Below are 22,031 nucleotides of genomic sequence, written 5' to 3' on the forward strand. Positions count from 1 at the left end.
AACTATCGGATTAGATTGGTTTGGTCTGGACACTAACCATCAGTCTCAAATGGTTTCAATCCATGGACAGAATCCAGTCTCTCGACCAAACCGTACGGGAAGAGACCAGCTACCAATCCCTACCATATACATGTATGTAGCTCAATCCAGTCCAACCATCAAGCCGCTGAGCATGAGCGGCCTGTCAAGGGCGATTAGGGTTTTACGGGTGGAACTCGACGGCGCGCGCCGATCTACGGCGCGGCACATAGGATCGTGATCCCGAGGATGGCTTCATCAGCGGGGCATGGCCAGGGGAAGGAGCCCCTGTCGCCGGGTGCGGCAAGGGCGAAGCTGGCGGAGGCCCTAGGTAAGCTGGACATATCTGAAGAGGAGGCGACGCCGCTGGTTCTCGATGATAGAGAAGAAGGTCAGCCGGAGAAGTGGATGATAGCGGGGAAGGTTCTGCACCGCCGTGTTCTACACATACGGACAATCATCAGCGCACTTCGTCCGGCTTGGGGTAATCCTAAAGGTCTGATCTTCAGATCGGTCGAGGAAAACACGTTCGTGGCTGAGTTCGCGAGCAGGAGAGATCGTGATCGTGTTTGGGAAGGTTCGCCATGGCATGTAAGTAAGAACGCCGTCGTCTTGTCGGAGTTTGATGAATGTATGCGGCCTTCTGAACTAAGCTTTAGCAAGATTCATATGTGGGCAAGGGTTGTCAACTTGCCCTTTAATCTCCGAGGTGAGAAGTGGTGTGCTGCGATTGCACAACAGATTGATAAGAAAGCATCTGGGGTGCAGTTTGATCATGTCAATGGCTATCTTAAAGCTAGAGTTTCAGTTGATGTGGACAAACCTTTAAGGCGCTGGATCTTAATTGAGTCAGTGAGAAGGAAACGGACGGACATGTATGACATTCAATATGAGAATATTCCGCACTTCTGTTTCTCATGCGGACGGTTGGGCCACTCTAATCTGCACTGTCCGACCCCGGGGACTCGAGATGCCAATGGGGACCTCCCCTTTGGAAGAGGGTTGCGGGCGCCGGAAGATCGCAGAGCGCCGAGTGCTAGCGAGAACACGTCCAGAGATCAATCAAGTAGTCAAAAGAACAAAGCTGAGACAAGGGGTTCGAGTAATGCAGCTGAGAAAGGAGCAGAAGTTAATTCTCCGGCTAAAAGCAAAAAGCTGAATAAACGCAAGGGAGGGCCGCAAGAGAAGAAACAAGAGTACAGGAGGGTTATACCCTTGCTGATGGACAAGGCACACGATCCAGAGGATGGCCAAAGGGGCGATGTAGAGGTGCTATCTGATTCCTCTGAGAAAAGTGGTGACGGCGAGAGGATGCTGAAAAAGAAGAAACCTACCCCGGTCAACTCCGGGGAAACGGCAGAGGCTGCGGCGCAGCCCTGCCGGGCGCAATGAATTGCCTCAGCTGGAACTGTCGCGGGCTTGGGAACCCAGCGACAGTTCGTGAGCTTCGCAGTGTGGTGAAGCAAGAAGGGCCCGGTCTCTTATTTCTGATGGAGACAAAGATTGCGGCAAAGAGGGTAGAAAGTCTGCAAAATCTTCTTGGCTTTGCAGGCTGTTTTGTAGTAGATAGTGACGGTCTGAGCGGAGGTATTGGGCTATTCTGGACACATGAGGTTCAGGTGGATCTCCAGAGTTTCAGTTTGGGCCACATAGATGTGATGGTGCAGAATAGTAATCTGAATCGAGATAAGTGGAGATTTACAGGGTTCTATGGAGCCCCTCGAGCATCAGACAGACACCATAGCTGGAGATGTCTTCGGACTTTGTTCTCTATCCAACATCCAGCATGGTTATGTGTGGGGGATTTCAATGAAACACTTTATGCTACGGAACACTTTTCGCTCGCTGCCCGGCCTGAATGGCAGATGCGTGCGTTCCGTGAAGCAGCTGATGATTGCTTGTTCCAGGATATGGGCTGGTCTAGAACGGAGTACACTTGGGATAATGGCCAAACAGGCGACGATAATGTGAGGGCCCGACTGGACAGAGCGTTTGGGAACCCAGCATTGATGCATCTGTTCGGGCAATCCAGAGTTCGGCACATTAGCACTACGGACTCCGACCATTGCTTGGTCCTGGTCAAGCTCCGTACAAATGTGGCTGAGAAGAGAAGGGGAGGGAAGCAGTTTCGCTGCGAAGATGTGTGGCAGACACATGCAGACTATGATAATGTTGTTATGAACAATTGGCAAAAGGGAGCTCGTTTGCATGGCCTGTTGGGAGTGATTAATGCGCTCAATAATATGCAGAGTTTGTTATCTACATGGGGCGCACGAGAGTTCGGCAGTTTGACGGCCAAAGTGAGGAAACTCCGACAGAGGTTGAACCAGCTTAGGAGCCGTCCGGGCAGGAGAGGTCCCTCTGATGAAGAGAAAGCCATAGTTAAGAAGCCGCGTGAGGCACTTCACCAGGAGGAAATCTAGATGCGCCAAAGGTCCCGGGTACCATACTTGCGCGAGGGAGACAGGAATACAAATTTTTTTCACGCACAAGCAGCTCAACGCAGGAGAATGAACAAAATTGAGGGGCTTGTGCGAGCTGATGGGTCGGTATGCCAGTCTTGGGCAGATGACCAAGATGAGGTACATCAGTTCTACACAACACTGTATACATCTCAAGGAGTCAGACCCCTCGATGAACTGCTGGACTTAGTTCCAAAAAGGGTGACAGCACCTATGAATGCACATCTAGATAAGCCGTTTACGGCAGAAGAGGTGAGGGTGGCGCTGTTTCAAATGGCTCCATCCAAAGCACCCGGAGTGGACAGATTTACTGCGGGATTTTTTCAGAGGCACTGGCTACTGCTGAAAGATGACATAACCCCGGCAGTCTTGAGCTTTTTGAATGGGGGCGAACTTCCAAAAGGTATGAATGAAACATCCATCACCCTCATCCCAAAGGTTCGACACCCACAACGAATAACCCAATATAGACCTATCTCTCTATGTCCTGTGTTGTACAAGATTGCAGCAAAATGTATTGTTAACAGGATGAGGGATTTTCTTGACGACGTAGTAAGTGAGGAGCAAAGTGCGTTTGTGCCTGGGCGACTCATTACAGATAATGTTCTTATTGATCATGAGAGTATTCATGCAATGAAGAAAAGGAGGAAGGGAAAGAATTGGGTACGTGCTGTTAAGTTGGACATGATGAAAGCTTATGACCGCGTCGAATGGCATTATCTACAGGCGATTATGGCCAAATTGGGGTTCAGCTCGTCCTTTATCCGACTGATTATGAAGTGTGTAACATCAGTGCGGTTTGCGGTTCGAGTGAATGGGGAGTTGCTGCTGTTCTTCACCCCCTCTAGGGGATTCAGGCAAGGATGTCCCATGTCACCTTATCTATTCCTTTTGTGTGCTGAGGGCTTCACAACACTCTTGAACAGATATGGTGGAGTGCATGCAGACAAGGGTATTCAAGTGTGCACCCAGTCACCGTGGATTAATCATCTACTGTTAGCAGATGATAGTCTTACCTTCATGCAAGCTAAACTGGAAAGTGCAAAGCGTATAAACAACATTCTCAGGAATTATGGTGAGTGTTCAGGACAGTGTGTTAACAAAGAGAAGAGCTCTATATTTTTTAGTCCAAACACTCCTAGTCCTGTACGAGCAATGGTTAAAACTGCGTTGGGTATATCAATTGAGGCGTTCAATGAGCGATATTTGGGCCTCCCCACAGCAGTTGGACAGATCACCTCAGACACCTTTGATTTCATTGGAGAAAGGGTGAGGTCAAAGTTGAATGGGGGTACAGAAAGACTGGTGTCTTGCGCGGCGAGGGAAGTGCTCATCAAGGCAAAAGCACAGGCGGTGCCAACATACACTATGAGCTGCTTCAAACTCACGAAAAAAGTTTACAAAAACATCTCCTCACCGATGGCAAAGTTCTGGTGGAGCAGCTCTATAGATCGAAGGTCTCTACATTGGATAGATTGGAAGTCCTTGTCACTTCCAAAAATTAAAGGAGGAATGGGCTTCCGTGATCTGGAATGCTTCAATATTGCATTGTTAGGGAAACATGGCTGGAGGCTTATCACCAGCCCGGATTCGTTATGCTCTCGGGGTGTTAAAAGGCCGTTACTTCCCGAACACGGATTTCATGCATGCTACTGTTCCTCGTAACGCCTCGGCCACCTGGCGAGCGATTGTTGCCGGGAGCGCGGCACTGGATGTTGGCCTGCTAAAGCGGCTTGGCAATGGTTTGTCCACGCGCGTATGGCAGGATGGATGGCTACCAGGCAAGCTCTCGTTGCGGCCCACTGCACAGATCGGTTCAACACCTATCAATCTAGTTTCATACCTGATCGATGATGTGACTTGGTCCTGGAAAGCTGGCCTTGTTCGAGACAATTTTATACCACCGGATGCTGACACTATTTTGAATATTCCACTCAGACAAGGAGGTGGTGATGATTATTGGGCTTGGGATCATGAGAGATCGGGTTCCTATACTGTGAAGTCAGCGTATCGTGCTCTAATGACTCATAACGAGCATTTAGCTCTAGAGGAAGGGGCGATCACAGAATCTTCAGAGAATAATAAGCAGTTATGGACTCGACTTTGGAAGCTTAAAGTGCTACCTAAGGTGCGTGTGTTCTGGTGGACGGTCCTCCGGGGCATCCTTCCGGTGGAGTGCACATTACAGTACAAGCATATTGCAACATTATCACGTTGCAAAGTGTGCATGGGAGGTGATGAAGATTTGATGCATGCTTTGATCAAGTGTTCACATGCTCAAACTTTCTGGATAGAAGCTCGGAATTGGCTGCAGGTCAAACTACCGGAATTACATCCTATGACTTGGTGCAGGGATATTCTCTACGATTCTCGGTTTTCAGAGAGTGATCGGGCGAAAATTGTTACTGTCATGTGGGCTATTTGGACCTCTCGCAATAATATAACGCACGACAAAGCAAGTATGAATCCGGCGCAATCTCTCAAACCTATAAGAGAAGCTCTTGCCCTGCTGGAGCTTCCTTTGGAACAGACGAAGGTTTTACCTGGCTATGGGTGGAGGCCACCTGATCAAGACTGGGTAAAGGTAAACACAGATGCTAGTGTTTCAATGCTTGAACACAGGAGTGGAGCTGGAGGAGTGGCACGAACTTCCTCGACCTTCATTGCAGCCTGGAGCAAGCCTTATCCCCACATCACGGACCCTATAATAGCAGAAGCGTCTGCTTTGCGAGATGGGGTGATTTTCGCACAGCTTCGAGGCTTTTCGCAAGTGCTCATGGAAACAGATTGCTTAGAACTAGTTCAGCTATGGCACTCGCGACGGTTTTCGCGCTCCATCGTAGCGCCGTTACTACTAGAAATAGAAGAGCTAGCCTTATCTTTTCTTTCTTTTGATGTTCAACATGTATTGAGAAACTCCAATATGTCAGCCCATATGTGTGCTAAGCATGCTTGCACTCTGGGGATTATCGACTGCTGGATGGACTCCCCCTGGCTTCCTCATGACCAGCGTTTTAGCTGATCGTGCGGGAACAGAGATTAGTTGAATAAAGCTCGAAGTTTCCCGGAAAAAAAATGAGCGGCCTGTCCGCGAACCCAACTGAGTACGTGCGGTCGGTGAAGGAGCGCTAGGGCCTGGGAGACGCCTTCGACTAGGCAACGACAAGCTGGCCGCCTGGCCGCTCTCCGCAGTTTCCCGTTGTCGCCGTGGATGGTTTCGATGCCTCCCACTAGAACCCCCCGCCAGCTCCGCCTGCCTGGCCGCCGTGCGCGAGACCGCGGCCGATTGGGGCATCATGCACGTGGTAGGCAGTGGGCGTGGAGTCGTATACGGACGTCAGCACGCCAGCTTCTAGTATCCACGATTTGAAACTGCGGGTTGAATCCAAAAAGGGAAAATAGTTTGGATGGGTTTGGGTGAAAAATCCATATAATTTGGTTTGGTCTGGATTATAGCTATAAATTTTTGGATTGGATTGGTCTGGACTAATGACCTAGAGTTGCTTGGTTTGGGCTGGATTCAGTCTGGGTTTCAAACTATTGCCAGGTTTAGCCGCACGAGCCCAAGAGCCCGAAGAAAATTCCTCGCGAGAAGAGTAGTAACTCTACGGAATTTTCTCAAAAAAAGAAAAGCAACTCTACGGAAACGGTCCCCGTCCTCGCCGTCCTCTCGCGATTTCCTGTTCCTCTGTCGCGCGAGGCAAATCTCCCCCAGGCGTTCCCGGAGCCCGCGCCGCGGCGAGAAGCGCGCGTCCCCAGGCCTTCGCTCTCCACGCCGGCGAGACGAATAGAGAGCAGAGGGGAAGGGGCCGGACCCGGCGGGCGCCTCGTCTCCCGGCGATCGGCGCGGCCAGCCGCCACGATGGATTCGGCTCGCCCCCGGAGGGTTCCCAACAAATCCCGCCGCCCGGACTGGAGAGAGGAGGTTCGTTCCGTTCACAGCTCATCTCGCCGGAGGTGCAGCTAGTTCTATGTTGTTACGCAGCACGCAGCACGCAGCACGCAACACGCCGGAGTCTGAAGCGTAATGGTACTGCTGGATTGCTGGGTACCGGGTGCTGGCGCCATGCGCGCAAGGTGTTCGGTCAATTGCCCTAGAACCGCCAATAGGGTGTCACCTGTGTCGTGAAGTCAAGCATTTTTCTGCTATTTTATTAGGAACCATGAAGCTTTAGAGTAGGTTTTGGACTGAGCTGCCTCTAGGGTGCCATCTGCACCAAAGGTTTCAGTGAACTGCCCTCGCATTGCCTGTCAGTGCTGCGTGCAATCTAATAACTGTTATGTGCCTTCATCTCGTATTACTCATAATTTGTCCTTATCCCCTGTTGTCTTTATCCACAGCTTAGGGCGAATTGCATGACAAGAGTTAAAAGTGAGAGAGTCCACTTGCTCTGGAAGATGAGGAACCAAGGGCAGCCGCCTGCTAATGACATGGTATCTAGATATGGTGCATTCTCCTTCATAACATCTTGTGCAGCTCCATGCAGCTTATGTTCTTCTTATAAATAAAGGCTATGAGCTAGGCTCCTTTACATGTCGTCTAGCTACCACTTACCAGCTCAAGATATTGGTATAAGCTACTGTTTTGAAAAGGAATGGTGACTCAAGGTTGATCAGTGTCCAGTATGATACCATTTCCAAACACTTGCAGTGTGTTTCAACCGGCACCCCGCAGTTTAACCATAGATTTGAATAGTTGGTGATATTAAACTTTGTGAAGTGATTCTGTTGTTAGAAATTTTCATAGCTCTTGTTTTTTCCCAGTCTTGTTCATATTTGCAATACTGAACTGTTGTAGTTGAAATATGATGCAGTAACTTCACTGTAAGGGCATAGAATAAATGTAAAGTACTCCAGGATCATGCTGTTAGGTATTGTTCCTGATTGCCCATTACATCTCTAATTATTGATAACCTATTCCGGTTCCATTCGTTATCATTATTTCCACAATGTTTTTTTTTGTTCAAACATATACATACTGAAAGTTGGCCAGGGTAATAAAACGGAATACACCATGACTACCCCGATTGATTAATATTTCTTGATTTTCCTTCTTTTATATGCATGTCTGATCTCTGATTTATCCATATATATGTTGGCTGACAGAAAACGGTCGAATCTGCAGTCAGGAACATTATCTCAGATGAGGTACAGAAACTCAAAAGGAATGTGAATGGAAAAGAGAACCAAGAAGTTGATATGATATGGGAATATGAAGGGCCGCAAGAAGCTATGCCCGCTGAATTTGAAAGTGAAGATATATTGCTTGAAATGGAAAGACTTCTTTATGAAGATCTGCGGGAAGAAATGATTCGAAAAGGTAGTTTTGTGTGTATCTTGTGCTATTTCCCGTTGAAGTGCTGTAACAGCTTAAGTACCGGCCATCAATCTGCTTTCTTATCTCTCTCTGGAACTTTTAGCTAAAAAAACCTGATCAACTGTTTGTCGCACCCCTCTGCCTATATCTTAACAACCTTAGTGACAACGCATGCAATTTTGTAGGCATGGCTACCAAACGTTTTTGAATCTTCTAATCTGAATTTTCTTTATATTATTTTAAAATCCTAACAGTGTCTTTTATTAGAAATAGAGGCCCTTGATGAGGAAGATGCATACTTAGCTCAGGCTGTTTTCGAACATATGCAATTAAAGGGCGAGGTATGGGTTTATTCAACATTTAGTTCATCAATTTGCTTTGAAAAGTTTCCTTGAGCATTTTTTTATATTCTTACATGATTTCTTTCTATGCATAATTTACCTTTGTTCATGTCATATTTGTTGTTGAATGGCATGGTTGAATTAAGCCGTTTCCTTTTTGCCCCTTCACTTCTGTTTATCTGGGTGGGCATAACTGCCATATATTTTTTGAAACAAAGGCAAAAGATTTGCCTCTTCAATTAAATAAGGGAGAGAATAGTTTAGAGTTTTTTATAACGCACTCACAAATGCGGCATGGCAATTACTCGGACACTATGATGTTCCCTAGTTTCTTTGCGCCGGCGGTCACCCAAAGTTTTGCATCTTCTAAAATGTTGGTAAGAAGAATCGTCGGCGGTGCGCTTTTGTGGCGGAAAACGCGGGCGTTTCTCTCGTTCCAAATTACCCAAGACAAGAGCATGGTGAGGGAGGCCATTGCGTCTCGGTTAGGAATATTATTGTCGGTTCTTCTTTGCCACCACGCGTTGACGATTTCATCCAAGTGCCACTCGGAGGTGTCCATGTGTGCAAGTCCAAGCTTCTCTATGATCAATCTCCAAAGCCTAAGCGTGTAGCGACACTTGAAGAAGAGATGTGTCCCCGTTTCTTGTTCCCTCTTGCAAAGCGGGCAAAGGCCACAGTTTTGCCAACCACGCTTCTCCAGACGATCGGCTGTCCAAATCCTATCTTGCAAGGCCAACCAAGCAAAGAATTTAACCTTCGGAGGTGCCCAAGCCTTCCAAACCATACAGTCCATGGGGGAGAGGGTCAAGCCTAGAAACTGAGCCTTATAGGCGGAGCTCGCCGTGTATATCCCGTCGTTTGCATGCTTCCAAATGATATCATCTTCCGCTTGCATATGAACTGCCAATTTTTCACAATTACTATTATGGCAAACTTGTAGGAAAGATGTCCTAGTAAATGGTTCAGTTTTGGATACCCGAAAAATGGGCTCATATCTGCATCGTACAATGAACTGGTCGCATGTCAGCATGACATAACCAAAGTCTTGCAGTTGCATGCATTCGTTGTAGCTACATCAGTAGGGTGGCTGTAATGCAACATACAGTAATAAAGTTATGAAACCTAAGCATTTTAGTGGCTTGATAAGTACTCCCTCCGTCCCAAAATAAGTGTCTCAACTCTAGTACAACTTTGTACTAAAGTTAGTACAAAGTTAAGACACTTATTTTGGGACGGAGGGAGTAGTAGGTACAGTGAGTAAATGCAGCTGGTCTATCAATGCTATCTATTGGAGCAGTTTGTCAATGTACTGCACTCTTGTTGCTACTTGATTCAAGCATAATTCACATCTCACAGAAACTAATGATAACTTGCAATAAAAGCGTGAACCTGAAGTAGTACTGAGCTATATTCTAAATCTATTTTGTTGTGTTGATTGCAGATGCAGCACATCTTACTATGTTATTAAAATTTCCTACTGCTCTACTATTCCTTTATGCCTTTTTTCGCCTACTCTTTTTTGCAAAGACTTACGCCATGTTATAATCTATGACTCTATGTCAGGGTGCGGAAAATGCTAAGCTCTGGTGTCCAGTATGCAAACAAGGAGAGCTAAGAGAAACTCATAATCTCATACACTGTACTTTGTGTAAGATGCGGCTTGACCTTGAAGAAGATAAGGTAATTTCCATTTGCAACTTTGCAGGGTTTCCTGGTATATTGAGTTCTTTTGTAGGAAACCATCTTATTGAACTTGATAGCTTCAATCTCTTTAATCAGGTAAACCTAGATTTCTTGCGGGAACGGTTGGCCAATGTCCACATGGAGCACTTAGACAGAGGATGCACATTATCACCCAAGTTCTGCTTGCACGACATGTTTGGGTTAAATGCACTTTACATACGTTGCGATGAATGCAGCACTTTCGAAGTTGTGGTGTAAATATTGCAATAAAGCTACGACCACATGATCAACATAGGAAGGTTTTGGCAGTTTTCCTGAAGTTACTTCTCAGAAACTCGTTGGAAAAAGGCACACATGGACCCATTGTTATATGCTGAGGTGGCCAAACAGTAAAGGTTCCATACAAATGTAATCGCATGCCCTTTGTAGAATTTCTGCCGTGTACAGTACAGTGTAGTTATCCAGTTAATCTTGCTCAACATTTCGTTGCCAGCTGACACGACACTATCAGTGCATCGACCAGTATGAAATGAGATGCTCTTTTTCATGTGGACTCTCAGGGTCTGGTCTGTTATCTGAGTTCTTCATTTCAGTCTTCAAGTGGTGACATTTTTCATCTCTGCAGTTGATGCTTATACAAAGATAGTGTCGTGTCACTGGTAAACTTTGTTGTCTTACTGCATTGCTGCATCAGCCCTGCTGTTTCCTGTCAAGCTGATTGAGCAGTAATATATTATCCAATCTGCTGAATTTTGCAATTCTTCCTTTCTGGCAGCTCGTGGCAGTGACATAATTTTCTGTTTGTTTTCAAAGGAAGCAGCTGGGGAAGAATGCATGGCATGTTGAAATGCATCTCGTCGAAGGCGTGCCATGATAATTTGCAGGCCTTGCTAAGAGCATCTCCACTCGTTCGGCTCCCAAGGGCTTGAAATAGCGCCGCCTGGGGGTGCGCCGGCGAAAAAATTGGAGTTTCGACCGTCCCCCCAAGGTCGCCCCAGACGCCTTTTAAAAAAACCAAACTCAGCCAAAATTTGGCCAAACACCACACAAATTTGGAGGAAATTTAGGCGTTTCATTGACATTTGTACGAAAATTTGAAAATATAATTTAAAAACAAACTTAAAACAGCTACTACTACTACTACGCCGCCGCCGCCCGCCGTGTCACGTTGAACCTTCTACATGCCGAGGAGCCTGTAGAAGTTGGTGTCGTCGTCGCCGCCGCCGCCATCCTTGCTGCACCCCTGACCTGCGTCGCCGCTGTGTGGGGGGTTGGATGGCCCGGGCGCCTCCTCGTCGCTGTCGTCGAGGATGACGACATCGCCCTCCTCGCGGCCGTGGTGCCGGGCGGCGATCTCCTCGAGGGCGTAGCGCTGGCGCTCCATCTCCTACCAGACGTAGTTGTCCCGCACCAATTTCAGGCCGGTCTCCTCGTCGGTGGCCATGGCCTCGTGCTCCTTCACGGCGAGGAGCCCTGGCTCGGTCTTCGTCCTGACGAGGCGGGAAGGGAGGAGAGGGGCCACGGCCGCCCTCGTTGATGACGAGGGCGCCGCCGCGGGCGCGCCGCCCGAGCGGCGTCTCCTGTGGCTCCGGCTTGACGGGGCGGAGCGCAGGCGATCCGGAGGAAAGGGAGCCCGAGGAGGAGGACGCCGTCTCCATTCGCCACGGCGTCCAGGAGCTGCCGCAGCGGCGAGAGAAGGAGGGGGGCGCCGGGTACTCCAAGCGCGGCGTGTTGCCGGCCTCGATTTGCTCGAGGACGGCTTCGAGGGTGCGACCGGGGACGCCCCACCATTGGCGCCCATCGGAGTTGAGGCGGCCACGGAGCTCGACGCCGTTCGTGGAGGCGAGTTGCTCGTCGTGGCGGCTGTTGAAGTACGCCGTCCACAGCGTGTGGCTAGCGTGTGGCTGTCGGGGGTGTACCTCGACTGGTTCCGCGCTTGCTCCGGCAGCGGCAAGCGGATGCGCGCGATCTCCGCGCGCCGATCAGCACCGGTGGGCGCCGGAGGCACTGGGACGCCGCCGGCGCTGAGCCTCCAGGAGCCCGGCACCCGCATGTTCGGCGGTGTTGGGTAGTCCGTCTTGTAGAGGAGGCGGGCTTCGTCCTCGTGCAGGTGGCGCCGGCCGAAGCCATTGGCCACCGCTCCGTCGCCGGGTAGCGCTCGGCCATGGTTTTGAGAGAGGGAGAGAGGGGAGAAGGGTGTCGTCGGCGAGAGGGCGAGAGGGGCTATGGCGAGGAAGTGTGCGGCCACCAGCGAGGGGAGGGGCAGCTTTTATAGCCGCGGGTGGGTGGCGAGCGGGCGGCCGCCGTCTGTACGCGTGGTGGGAGGGGGCGGGACGCGCGTCGGGCGTGCCTTCACTGCGCCGCTCGTGATGAATGAATGGAAGGCTAACTGGCGGCAGCCTTCGCATTGATCGCCCGCGGGAAAACGAGGCGATGAGGATGACGACCGTGCCTAGTCGCTGACTCGGCGGGCCCACAAAGATTTCGTGCCAAAAATGTCCCCGGGCGCCCCCAGCGCCCCGGGTTCGGCCTGAGTGCGCTGGCACCAAATTCGGATCTAACCGGCGAAAACTGGGCTTCTGGGGGCGCGACTGGGCTGTTTTTTCACGCCGGCGATAAAAAAGGCCTTGGGGGGGGGGGGGGGGGGGGGGTGGTGGTGGTGTGGAGATGCTCTAAGTGTTTCTTTGGTCTCCCGTCACAGGAAGAAGTCTGACAATAGCCATTTCATGGTATAGAAGACCGAATCCTCGTTCATATAATCAATGGCGTACGACAGGGTAAAAAATGATTGGCCTCCTTTAGTTTATAGGATAGGAATTTCATGTGAATAGAAAACCATAGGAAATAAGATTGACATGTATCTTGAATCCTATAAAAAAAGAGATGCCATTTGGCTCGTAGGATATAATTTTTTCACTGGGTGTAAGCAAATATTTTTTCCTTTGAAATATAAAGAATTAGTTCCTATTTGATAGGATTCGATTCCTACAAACCGAACTACAAAATTCCTATCCTTCATAATTCTTACAATATTTTTTGCAGACCAAAGGAGGCCTTCGGCCTTAGTTGTTGTAATCTTGTTGGGCGTTGCCAACTAGGCACTTTTCAACATAGTATATGCCTCGAGCATTTGTCAGATCAGTAGTAAAGGGCAGTCCGGTGTATGTAGCTTTCATTTGCGCAGGGTCCGGGAAAGGGTCCGACCACTTTGGGTATCACTAATAAAAAAAATGTGTGATACAGCCAGCCACTCTTTTAGGCTTGACACTGGTGATCGTATTTTTTGGATTTCTTTTAGCCTTTTTCGATGGTGTTTGTTTAGTGGGAGGAGATGTTTTCGTCAACTATCAATTTCAAAATGTTATGTCGGCTCGGTATCTCGAAGGCGCTCATGAGATAAGGTGTGTGTGCGTGCGTTCATAGGAATAAGTGATCATATGCGACTGTTCATTGGACGAAGAGCATCTCTAGCAGATCCCGCAGCCGGCTAGCCCACAAAACATTTTTACGGGACCGCGAGCGCCCCGGTGGAACTGATCGCGGAAACCTGTCCCGCAAATGTTTTGCGGGACTCGTTTGCAGGATCTGTTCCGTGCCGGAGGGCTCGCGGTACCACAAATAAAATCATAGGACAAACATTATCAAGTTTATCACTAGTTCATCATCATATATATACATCTAGTTCATCATCATACTAGTTCATCACATCCAGAATCATGCGCAACATAGTAGGTATCAAGTTTAGCCTTGCAAATGCGCGATCAAACAAAACAAAAGATGCTCAAATGATACTTGGTCATGGATAAATCAATCAACATACACATTGTTGCGAAGACCACCATCTTCAACTTGGATCGAAGAGGGAGCACCACCACCACCATCTTCACGAACTTGGACCAGAGAACGAGCACCACCATTTGGAGAATATTCAAGTTGGACTGAAGAACGAGCACCACCACCACCATCTTCAACTTGGACCGAAGTACAAGCACCACCACCATCATCTTCAACTTGGATTAGAGAATGAGCACCACCATGGTTTACCTAAGCATCAACCTCACTTCCACCACCATGGCTGAAACCAACACCACCTTCAAACGCTCCTCCTCCTCCACCATGGCCAAAACCAATACCACCTCCAAAGGCTCCTCCTCCACCACCTCCAAACCCAACACCACCACGCATGGCACCTGTCGTGGTGAAATCACTGCAGATGCCATGAGATGGCTAAAAGTGGGGGGTCACGTGAGGACGCCGGTGGGTTCCGGAGGCGAGGTTGGCATGCGCGAGAGCGAGACTCAAGACGTACCCAGGTTCGGGGCCCTCCGGGGGAGGTAACACCCCTAGTCCCGCCGTAATGGTATGATATGCACAAGGGCTACAATGGTGCTCCTCGAGCTGTTTGGCGGAGGAGGAAGAAGAAGCTAGCTCTCCATTCTACCTCTCATGTGTGTGAGTGTGTGTGTGTGTGTGTGTGTTCTAAAGATCACAGAGCTCTCCTCTGTATGGAGGGCTCCCGAGGGGTCTTATAGGCCGCTCCCTGGGGTACTAAGGTAACTCTACATGGGCGCGGGGCCCTGGTGTCATCGTCTGGAGCCGGCGGTGGGTCCGCCGGGTTGCGGGGCCCACTGCCTGCGGGTCCCGCTGGCTACACGGCACTGTTGCCCGTCTCGTCCCGCGTCACGGAGTGGTTGGCGTCGTGGGGCTACAGTGGTGAGCCGCACTGACGTCGGTTGCCTGGGTCAGCAGATACGGCCGCACTGTAGCCACACTCTCTCGTCATGGGAGGGTTGTCTTGTCGTACGGCTGGATGGGAGACCGTTGACCCGTCGCCAGCCGGCTAGGTCGAGATGCCGTGTCCATCCGGCCCGCGTCGGGGAGCCGGCTTGAAGGTCAGCCGGATTGAGGGGTACCAGCTGCCCCGATGTTCTGAAAAATGATCCGGGTTCCGGTGCCTACCCGGGGGTCATCCCCCCGACAGTAGTCCCTGAAGCTGTAAAGGTCCGCCGGCTTCAAGCGGGAGGGCCTTTGCAGCTTATCCCCCCGGAGAAGAAGGCTGGCGGCGAAGCGCGTGGATCCGGCAGGACGGCGCCCGCGGCGTGGTTGCCGCGCCCGACCGAAATGACAGTTGGGAAAACCGGCCAGCTGGAGCTAAGCCGGCGTGGCATTTTGTGCTCGTCGCGGCCTGGAAGGCTGCCACGTGCGGCCCAGTGGCGGGCGAGGCCCTGCCAGGCCACGCGCGCGACGAGACGCGATGGCGGGCTGGGCCCCGCTAGGCCTCGCCCTCGGACCGCGTGCGGGTTTTATTGCGGCTGCCCCTGTCGGTTGGGCTTCTTGCCGTAGTTAAGGCACGCGTGTAATGCGCCCGCACATTGCGGGGGAGTGGGGATCATGGGCGCAAATGATCCCACTCCCCCACCATCTCCTATTGGTTTAAATGGAGGGGAGGGGGTGCGACCGAGGCATTCTTGCTCTCACCCCCGCCCCTCTGCTTCCACTGCTGCTCCTCCTCTTCCTGAGTGCATGCGAGCAGAGCTCCGCCGCGGCGCCCTTTTCCCAAGCCACCACCGCGCTGCGCCGGCGACCCGCTGGGTGTGAGACTTCTTCGCTTCTTCTTGTTCATCGCTGTACACGCGCGGCCACCAAGCTCCACAATGGCGCTGCCCAAGGGCTCGTGGGAGGGCTCCGCCACGATGGACGCGGACATCGCGTACCTCCGCCACACGCGGAGGCTGTCGCTGATGGAGGTGGTGGAGGCGCGCGCGCCCGACCGAGAAACCTTGCTGGCGCCGCGGGAGGGCGAGGTCGTGGTCTTGTACATACACTACGCCTGCGGGTTTGGCCTCCCCACGAGCCTCTTCTTCCGGCGATTCCTTGACTTTTTCGTCCTGCAACCGCAGCACCTCAGAGCGAACGCCGTCTTGCAGCTGACCGCTTTCGCCGCGCTCTGCGAGGGCTACCTCGAGCTTCTGCCATACACCGAGCTATGGTGTCGACTATTTTAGCTCAAGCAGCAGGGGGCGGCGGCCGGCGTCATGTCCACCTGCGGGGCAGCGGTGGTGGTCGCCCGGCCGAACAGGCCCTTTCCCAAGATCCTCTCGAGGACTCGGTCAAGAAGTGGCAAAAGTCCTTCTTCTATGTGAAGAACACCAACCCGACGATGGACTGCATCAACTTGCCCCCCTTGGTCAATGCGCCACCGTCTGAGAAGTTGAATAGGGGCCACAACCCCAGGAGTCCATCGGTGGAGATCGTGAACATCTACGGCCGGATCCAGGGGATGATGGATCGCGAGGGGATCGTCCCGGCGGATCTCATCGCGGCCTTCATCCCCCGCCGGGTGCTGCCGCTGCAGCGCCGACCGCACCGGATCTGCGACATTAGCGGCCGGCATGATCCCTGCCGAATGTCGACGAAGGGGCTGTCGCCGATTGGGATCGTCCAGTGCGTCAACAATATCTCCAGTGTTGGGCTTAGCGAGACGGCGTGGCGCTTCGGGATGGAGCCCTACGACTAGCAGGATCCCACGCCAGCGATGAGTCCCTGGTCCTTGTACTTCGCTACTTCGTCCATTTTCTTGCGCACTGACACGTCCAGCCGGCTGCAGCGTGATGCGGAGCATCCTACGGTCATCCCCATGGACCTATCGTCATCTCAAGTGCCAATCGGACCGATGACACGAGCCCGTGCAAGAGCTCTCGAGACCGACGTGACATCTCTCCTTTGTGATATTCCATATGACCCACGTGAGACATGGCTACTACCTAAAGCTGGAATGCTATGTGTGTTTAGGTACGGAGAAGGCCCTCTCGGAGATGCTCGTGAAGATGAACAAGTCCCCAAGTACATGGATTAAGAGGACCGATGAAAGGAACCGGAGAAAGCTCCCAGAACCCGGACATCCGGCCCCTGAAGATGTCAGCCACATCAACGGCCCGGCCGAGAAGCACCTACAGGCACCGGACATCCGGCCCGAACCCTAAAAATCCAGATCCACCCTATCCAAAGAGCAACTGGAATCGCCGAAACCGTCCCGGACATCCGGACCGATGCAAGCCACCGGACATCCGGCCGCCGGCCCGGACATTCGGCCCGAGCCTACTCAGAGAGCAACCAAAGCCAGCCCGGACATACGGCCTTACGGGAAGGCTCGGACATCTGGCCCGACGCCCGGACATCCGGCCCCCTCTGTCTGCGCATAGTAACGGGCCGAGGCCCATGTACCCTTTCGCCCCCTAGACTATATATACTCCTTCTTCCCCAATGTTTTAGGGTTAGCATTGTGATAGCTCAGTTTGGAGATAGAGCTTTGCTCATCCACTTGTACCCTTACTCCATTGGAGACCAATGCCTCCTAGGAGAATATCCCCCAAGTGGATTCAAGAACCCTTCTAGGGAAGATCCATCTAGGATTCAAGACCTCAACTCCTTCAAGAATTGGGATGAACTAGCTTGTCGGGCCCGTGGGACTGGGGGTAACCAGGCCTGTCTGCCTGCGGCCCAAGACGCAGGGCATGCCATGGGCCCAGCATGACCCATTGTCAAGGCTTCACGAGTAGGACCCTCGTGAGGCGCATGTCAGCAAATGTCGTAAAGAGCTCCCCGAGGGCCTCGCACAGGACAGCCTCCCGAAGCTGCCTCCCGAGGCCCCTCACGGGCGGATATGTCTAGGCCCGCCAAGCCCCGCCTCCCGCTGCACGTGGGTGACGCGAGCCACGACGAGCGGCGCCAGGAGCCATGCCAGCGGACACGGATAAAGAGGGTTTCCTCTTTCGTGCTAAGGAGACAGGGCCAGCGCGCGGCTTTCCAAAGGAACCCCCCCCATGGGTTGTCGCTTTGGTGCTAGAAGACCAGGACAACATGATCGCCAAGACGGAGGTCATTGCCGAGCCCACCGCCACGTCATCACAGGGAGCTTTAGCAGGCGAAGACTACTTTTTATCATAAGCTGTACTCCTGTTCCCCTTCGAAATTGGCCGTTGTGGGCACCCTTCCCGCCTAGTGTTTGGGGGGAAGAGGACCGGGCAATTATAAAGAGAGAGAGAGGGAACCACTTTAGAGAGAGGGAGATCGACCCAATCGACGAGACAGAGCAAGAGCCCACCTTTGTATTTTGATACTCAACCTCCCTCACAAGGCAATCCAACCACAAAGCAGGAGTAGGGTCTTACACTGCAAGGTGGCGCGAACCTGGGTAAACTGCCGTGTTCTTTGTTCTTCTTCCTCGGCTCGAGCACACCGGAGCTTCACATGGAGTAGTGAGTAGCGGGACAGGGTTACCGAGGTTTAGCGCGCACACCCCAGAGTTTGAACCTTTTTCTCGGGTCCTTGGAGCCCTGATTCCAACATTTGGCGCGCCAGGTAGGGGTGTGCTGCAGTTCTTTCGCATTACTTCGGCCCCAGGCACACTAACTCCATGGCCGATACTCGCCGTGTTCGCGCCGAGCGTCGGACGGCTCGTGTCGTGGCAACCGCCGCCACTCCGCCTCGGCTGCGGAAAACGCCGCCACCGACCCTGCTGCACATGAGCAGCAAGACTCCTACCTACACCCCTCTGTGCAACACGACGACCGCACCGCCACGCCGACGCTCCCCACCGCTACGGGCTCATCTTCCCTCGCTCGCCGCCGGCCGATGAACGCGCATGCGGTGCTGCTCATGGCGCATGAACTACTGCGCTCCCGCTCGGCCAACAAAGGCTACGACGCCTGGCTTGGCCGCATCACCGAGCTCGTCAACGCCGCGGGCGAGGCCCCGACGCCCTCCCAATCGCTCCGTCCCCCGCCGTCTCACGCTGGCGACGTGACACACGGCACGCCTCTGCCTCCTCCCCTGCGTGGTGACGGCACCGAGCTACGGCATGACGCTCGGCCGCGCGATCCATCGCTCAGAATGCCCGTGCCTGCCGGGGACAAGGCCAGCTGCCATATCGTCCATCGCGCGCCGGCGGGAGCGCGTGCGCTCCTTGAGCAGCGGCAGCAGCGCCAAGACCGGGTTGTCCAGGAGGTCGCGGCGGCTGGGCGCCAGAATCGCCCCGCCCTCACGTGCGGAGCCCCTTCCAGCAGCGTTGGTTACCGGGCCTTCACTCGCAAGCTGCGTCGGGTGGTGTGGCGAACTGGTTCATCGCCAACTCGGGCGCTCCTCCAGTTCTACGCATTGAGCATTGAGGTGGCAAATGGAGATGACAAGGTCATGGCGAACTGGTTCTCCATGGCCCTCAAGGACGGCGCACGCTCCTGGTTCATGAACTTGCCCAAGGAGTCAATCTCTTCGTGGGGCAAGCTGAGCGAGCTGTTCATCGCCAACTTCAAGGGCACCCACAACCGTGCCCTCACCATGAACGACCTGCGGCGCCTGAAGCAGCGCTGACGGTGTCCCGGAGTAGGGGGTACTCACCACGTCGTCTACCGACCTGGTGGGTCGGGCCGAGTGAAGGAAATATGCCCTAGAGGGAATAATAAAGTTATTATATATTTCCTTATATCATGATAAATGTTTATTATTCATGCTAGAATTGTATTAACCGAAAACGTGATACATGTGTGAATACATAGACAAACAGAGTGTCACTAGTATGCCTCTACTAGACTAGCTCGTTGATCAAAGATGGTTATGTTTCCTAGCCATAGACATGAGTTGTCATTTGATTAACGGGATCGCATCATTAGGAGAATGATGTTTTTTTAGAAAAGGAGGATGACCCCCGGCCTCTGCATCTGGGCGATGCATACGTCCACTTTATTAATTATTCTCAAAAGACCTTACAAAGTCATACAACAGTAAGACTAAAGCCGCCGTCTAAGCAACAAACTGTCGCTACACCTATCCAGTTGATGAAGGGGCGCAGATAGCCTGGGCCTAATACCAAACAGACATCGCAGCCAAGCCTAACATCTAAGACCTGAGACCCCAACCTAGCCACTTGCCGGGTCTGGGACACACACTGGTCCGGCGTGCTCTCAGAGGCCGCCGCCGCCAACTGCCACCGCTCCATCTTCAGAACTGTACTGATGCATCAACCTTGCTCGGTCCAGCTATCGTCGACGCCACCACGGTGCCCAACGGCACCTCCTCCCTGCGCGCAAACACCTGTACACGTCGCGGTCGCCACTGATACACCTCAGCGCCATGCTGCCACGTACCACCAGCCGACACAGCTTGAAGCCCTTGGAGGATCTCTCGTGCGTAGCACCTGCCGACCAGGCATGACCAAGCGTAGCACCTGTCGGTCAGGCATGACTTGACATCTCCACCGAAGCTCCGTGCAAGACGAAGCCGCTCCACCTCCTGCCTCTGACTTCCAGCACTGCTCCACAAAACGACGCTCCCAAGAGAGAAACGACACCGCAGTGCCGCCATCGTCCGGTCTGGAACACCAGATCCTAGGGTTTCCCCCGGAGCAATACGAGTGGGTCGACAGTAGTCACATGACGATCCCTTCATCAAGGTAACGACATGGAACGCCGCCATCGCCCGCCGTCGGCTCGGTTTTCACCGGCAACTACGTCTCCCCGACTCGCAGCTGGTGCCAGATGACGGATCCCGAGATCTGAGCACCCAGCCTCAGGCCGACCACCTCTGACGGAAGAGATGACCACCACCGCCGGCTGCACCGGTCAGAATAGATCTGATCGGAGGTGCCGCCGACGAGACCACCAGGCCCTCCACGCCGCCGTCGCCGATCTAAAGGCAGCATGCACGCCACCGCAGCCAAGCCGGCCGCCGCCGCCCGCAGCCGCCGCCGCCCGAAGGGCCATCCGCAGCGCCCGCAGCCCTGGCCTCCGCCGCGCCAAGCCGTTACCATCCGAGGACGGGCCGGCCTCCCGCCGCCTACCGCCATCCGCCGCGCCGCAGATCCCAGATCGGTCGCGCCACCACACGCCTTGGGGTCCGCCCCACCCTGGAGACGCGCGAGATCCCCCACCACCACCGTCGGCCCCCGGGCTTAGCCCGGCGGCGGCGGAGGGAGGGGAGGAGGGAGTTTGCGGCGGCGGCGGCTAGGTTTCTGGCCACCCGAGTCACCCTAGGGGGAGGACGACGCAGACGTGAGTTTTTCGTTAGCTTAGCACTTGATCGTTTAGTATGTTGCTATTGCTTTCTTCATGACTTATACATGTTCCTATGACTATGAGATTATGCAACTCCCGTTTACTAGAGGAACACTTTGTGTGCTACCAAACGTCACAACATAACTGGGTGATTATAAAGGTGCTCTACAGGTGCCTCCAAAGGTACTTGTTGGGTTGGCGTATTTCGAGATTAGGATTTGTCACTCCGATTGTCGGAGAGGTATCTCTGGGCCCACTCGGTAATGCACATCACTATAAGCCTTGCAAGCATTGTAACTAATGAGTTAATTGCGGGATGATGTATTACGGAACGAGTAAAGAGACTTGCCGGTAACGAGATTGAACTAGGTATTTAGATACCTACGATCGAATCTCGGGCAAGTAACATGCCGATGACAAAGGGAACAACGTATGTTGTTATGCGGTTTGACCGATAAAGATCTTCGTAGGATATGTGGGAGCCAATATGAGCATCCAGGTTCCGCTATTGGTTATTGACCGGAGACGTGTCTCGGTCATGTCTACATAGTTCTCGAACCCGTAGGGTCCGCACGCTTAAAGTTCGATGACGGTTATATTATGAGTTTATGTGTTTTGATGTACCGAAGGTAGTTCGGAGTCCCGGATGTGATCACGGACATGACGAGGAGTCTCGAAATGGTCGTGACATAAAGATCGATATATTAGACGACTATATTTGGACACCGGAATGGTTTCGGGTGAGATCGGGATAATACCGGAGCACCGGGAGGTTATCGGAACCCCCCGGGAGGTATATGGGCCTTAATGGGCTTTAGTGGAAAGGAGGGGAAATGAGCAAGGGAGGGGGCGCCCCCCCAAGCCCAATCCTAATTGGGAAGGGGGCCGGCCCCCCCTTTCCTTCCTCCCTCCTTCCTCTTCCTTCCCTCTCCCTCTCCAAATAGGAAAAGGAGGAGTCGTACTCCCGGTGGGAGTAGGACTCCCCCCTTGGGCACGCCTCCTCCCCTTGGCCGGCCCTCTCCTCCCCCCTTTATATACGGAGGAGGGGGCACCCCATACACACAACAATTGATCTCTTGGATCTCTTAGCTGTGTGCGGTGCCCCCCTCCACCATATTCCACCTCGGTCATATCGTAGCGGTGCTTAGGCGAAGCCCTG

At 52.7% G+C, this 22,031-nt stretch overlaps 1 protein-coding gene across 3 annotated transcripts; it reads left to right on the plus strand.

Annotated features, from left to right (window-relative positions):
• Positions 1–6,094: 6,094 nt before the first annotated feature.
• On the plus strand, positions 6,095–10,582 carry LOC109733786 (uncharacterized). Of its 3 annotated transcripts, none has more exons than XM_040387003.3 (6): positions 6,095–6,405; positions 6,822–6,927; positions 7,606–7,800; positions 8,065–8,138; positions 9,705–9,821; positions 9,921–10,582. In XM_040387003.3, the coding sequence occupies exons 1-6, from the start codon at positions 6,343–6,345 to the stop codon at positions 10,080–10,082; spliced, it is 717 nt and encodes a 238-aa protein (XP_040242937.1). In that variant the 5' UTR covers positions 6,095–6,342; the 3' UTR covers positions 10,083–10,582. The 3 variants fall into 3 exon arrangements, with proteins under 3 accessions (XP_040242937.1, XP_020148586.1, XP_020148587.1); XM_020292997.4 differs by having other exon boundaries at positions 6,822–6,914; positions 7,587–7,800; XM_020292998.4 differs by having other exon boundaries at positions 6,097–6,405; positions 6,822–6,914; positions 7,587–7,800; positions 8,071–8,138.
• The last annotated feature ends 11,449 nt before the right edge of the window (positions 10,583–22,031 follow it).

This window comes from Aegilops tauschii, chromosome 1 (assembly GCF_002575655.3).
Source record: "Aegilops tauschii subsp. strangulata cultivar AL8/78 chromosome 1, Aet v6.0, whole genome shotgun sequence".
Taxonomy (NCBI): domain Eukaryota; kingdom Viridiplantae; phylum Streptophyta; class Magnoliopsida; order Poales; family Poaceae; genus Aegilops; species Aegilops tauschii.

Coding starts and splice junctions, on each gene's coding strand:
- LOC109733786 (XM_020292997.4), top strand. CDS start 6,343: ATGGATTCGGCTCGCCCCCGGAGGGTTCCCAACAAATCCCGCCGCCCG. Junction 6,406..6,821: donor GCCCGGACTGGAGAGAGGAG/GTTCGTTCCGTT, acceptor CTTTATCCACAG/CTTAGGGCGAATTGCATGAC. Junction 9,822..9,920: donor TTGACCTTGAAGAAGATAAG/GTAATTTCCATT, acceptor CTCTTTAATCAG/GTAAACCTAGATTTCTTGCG.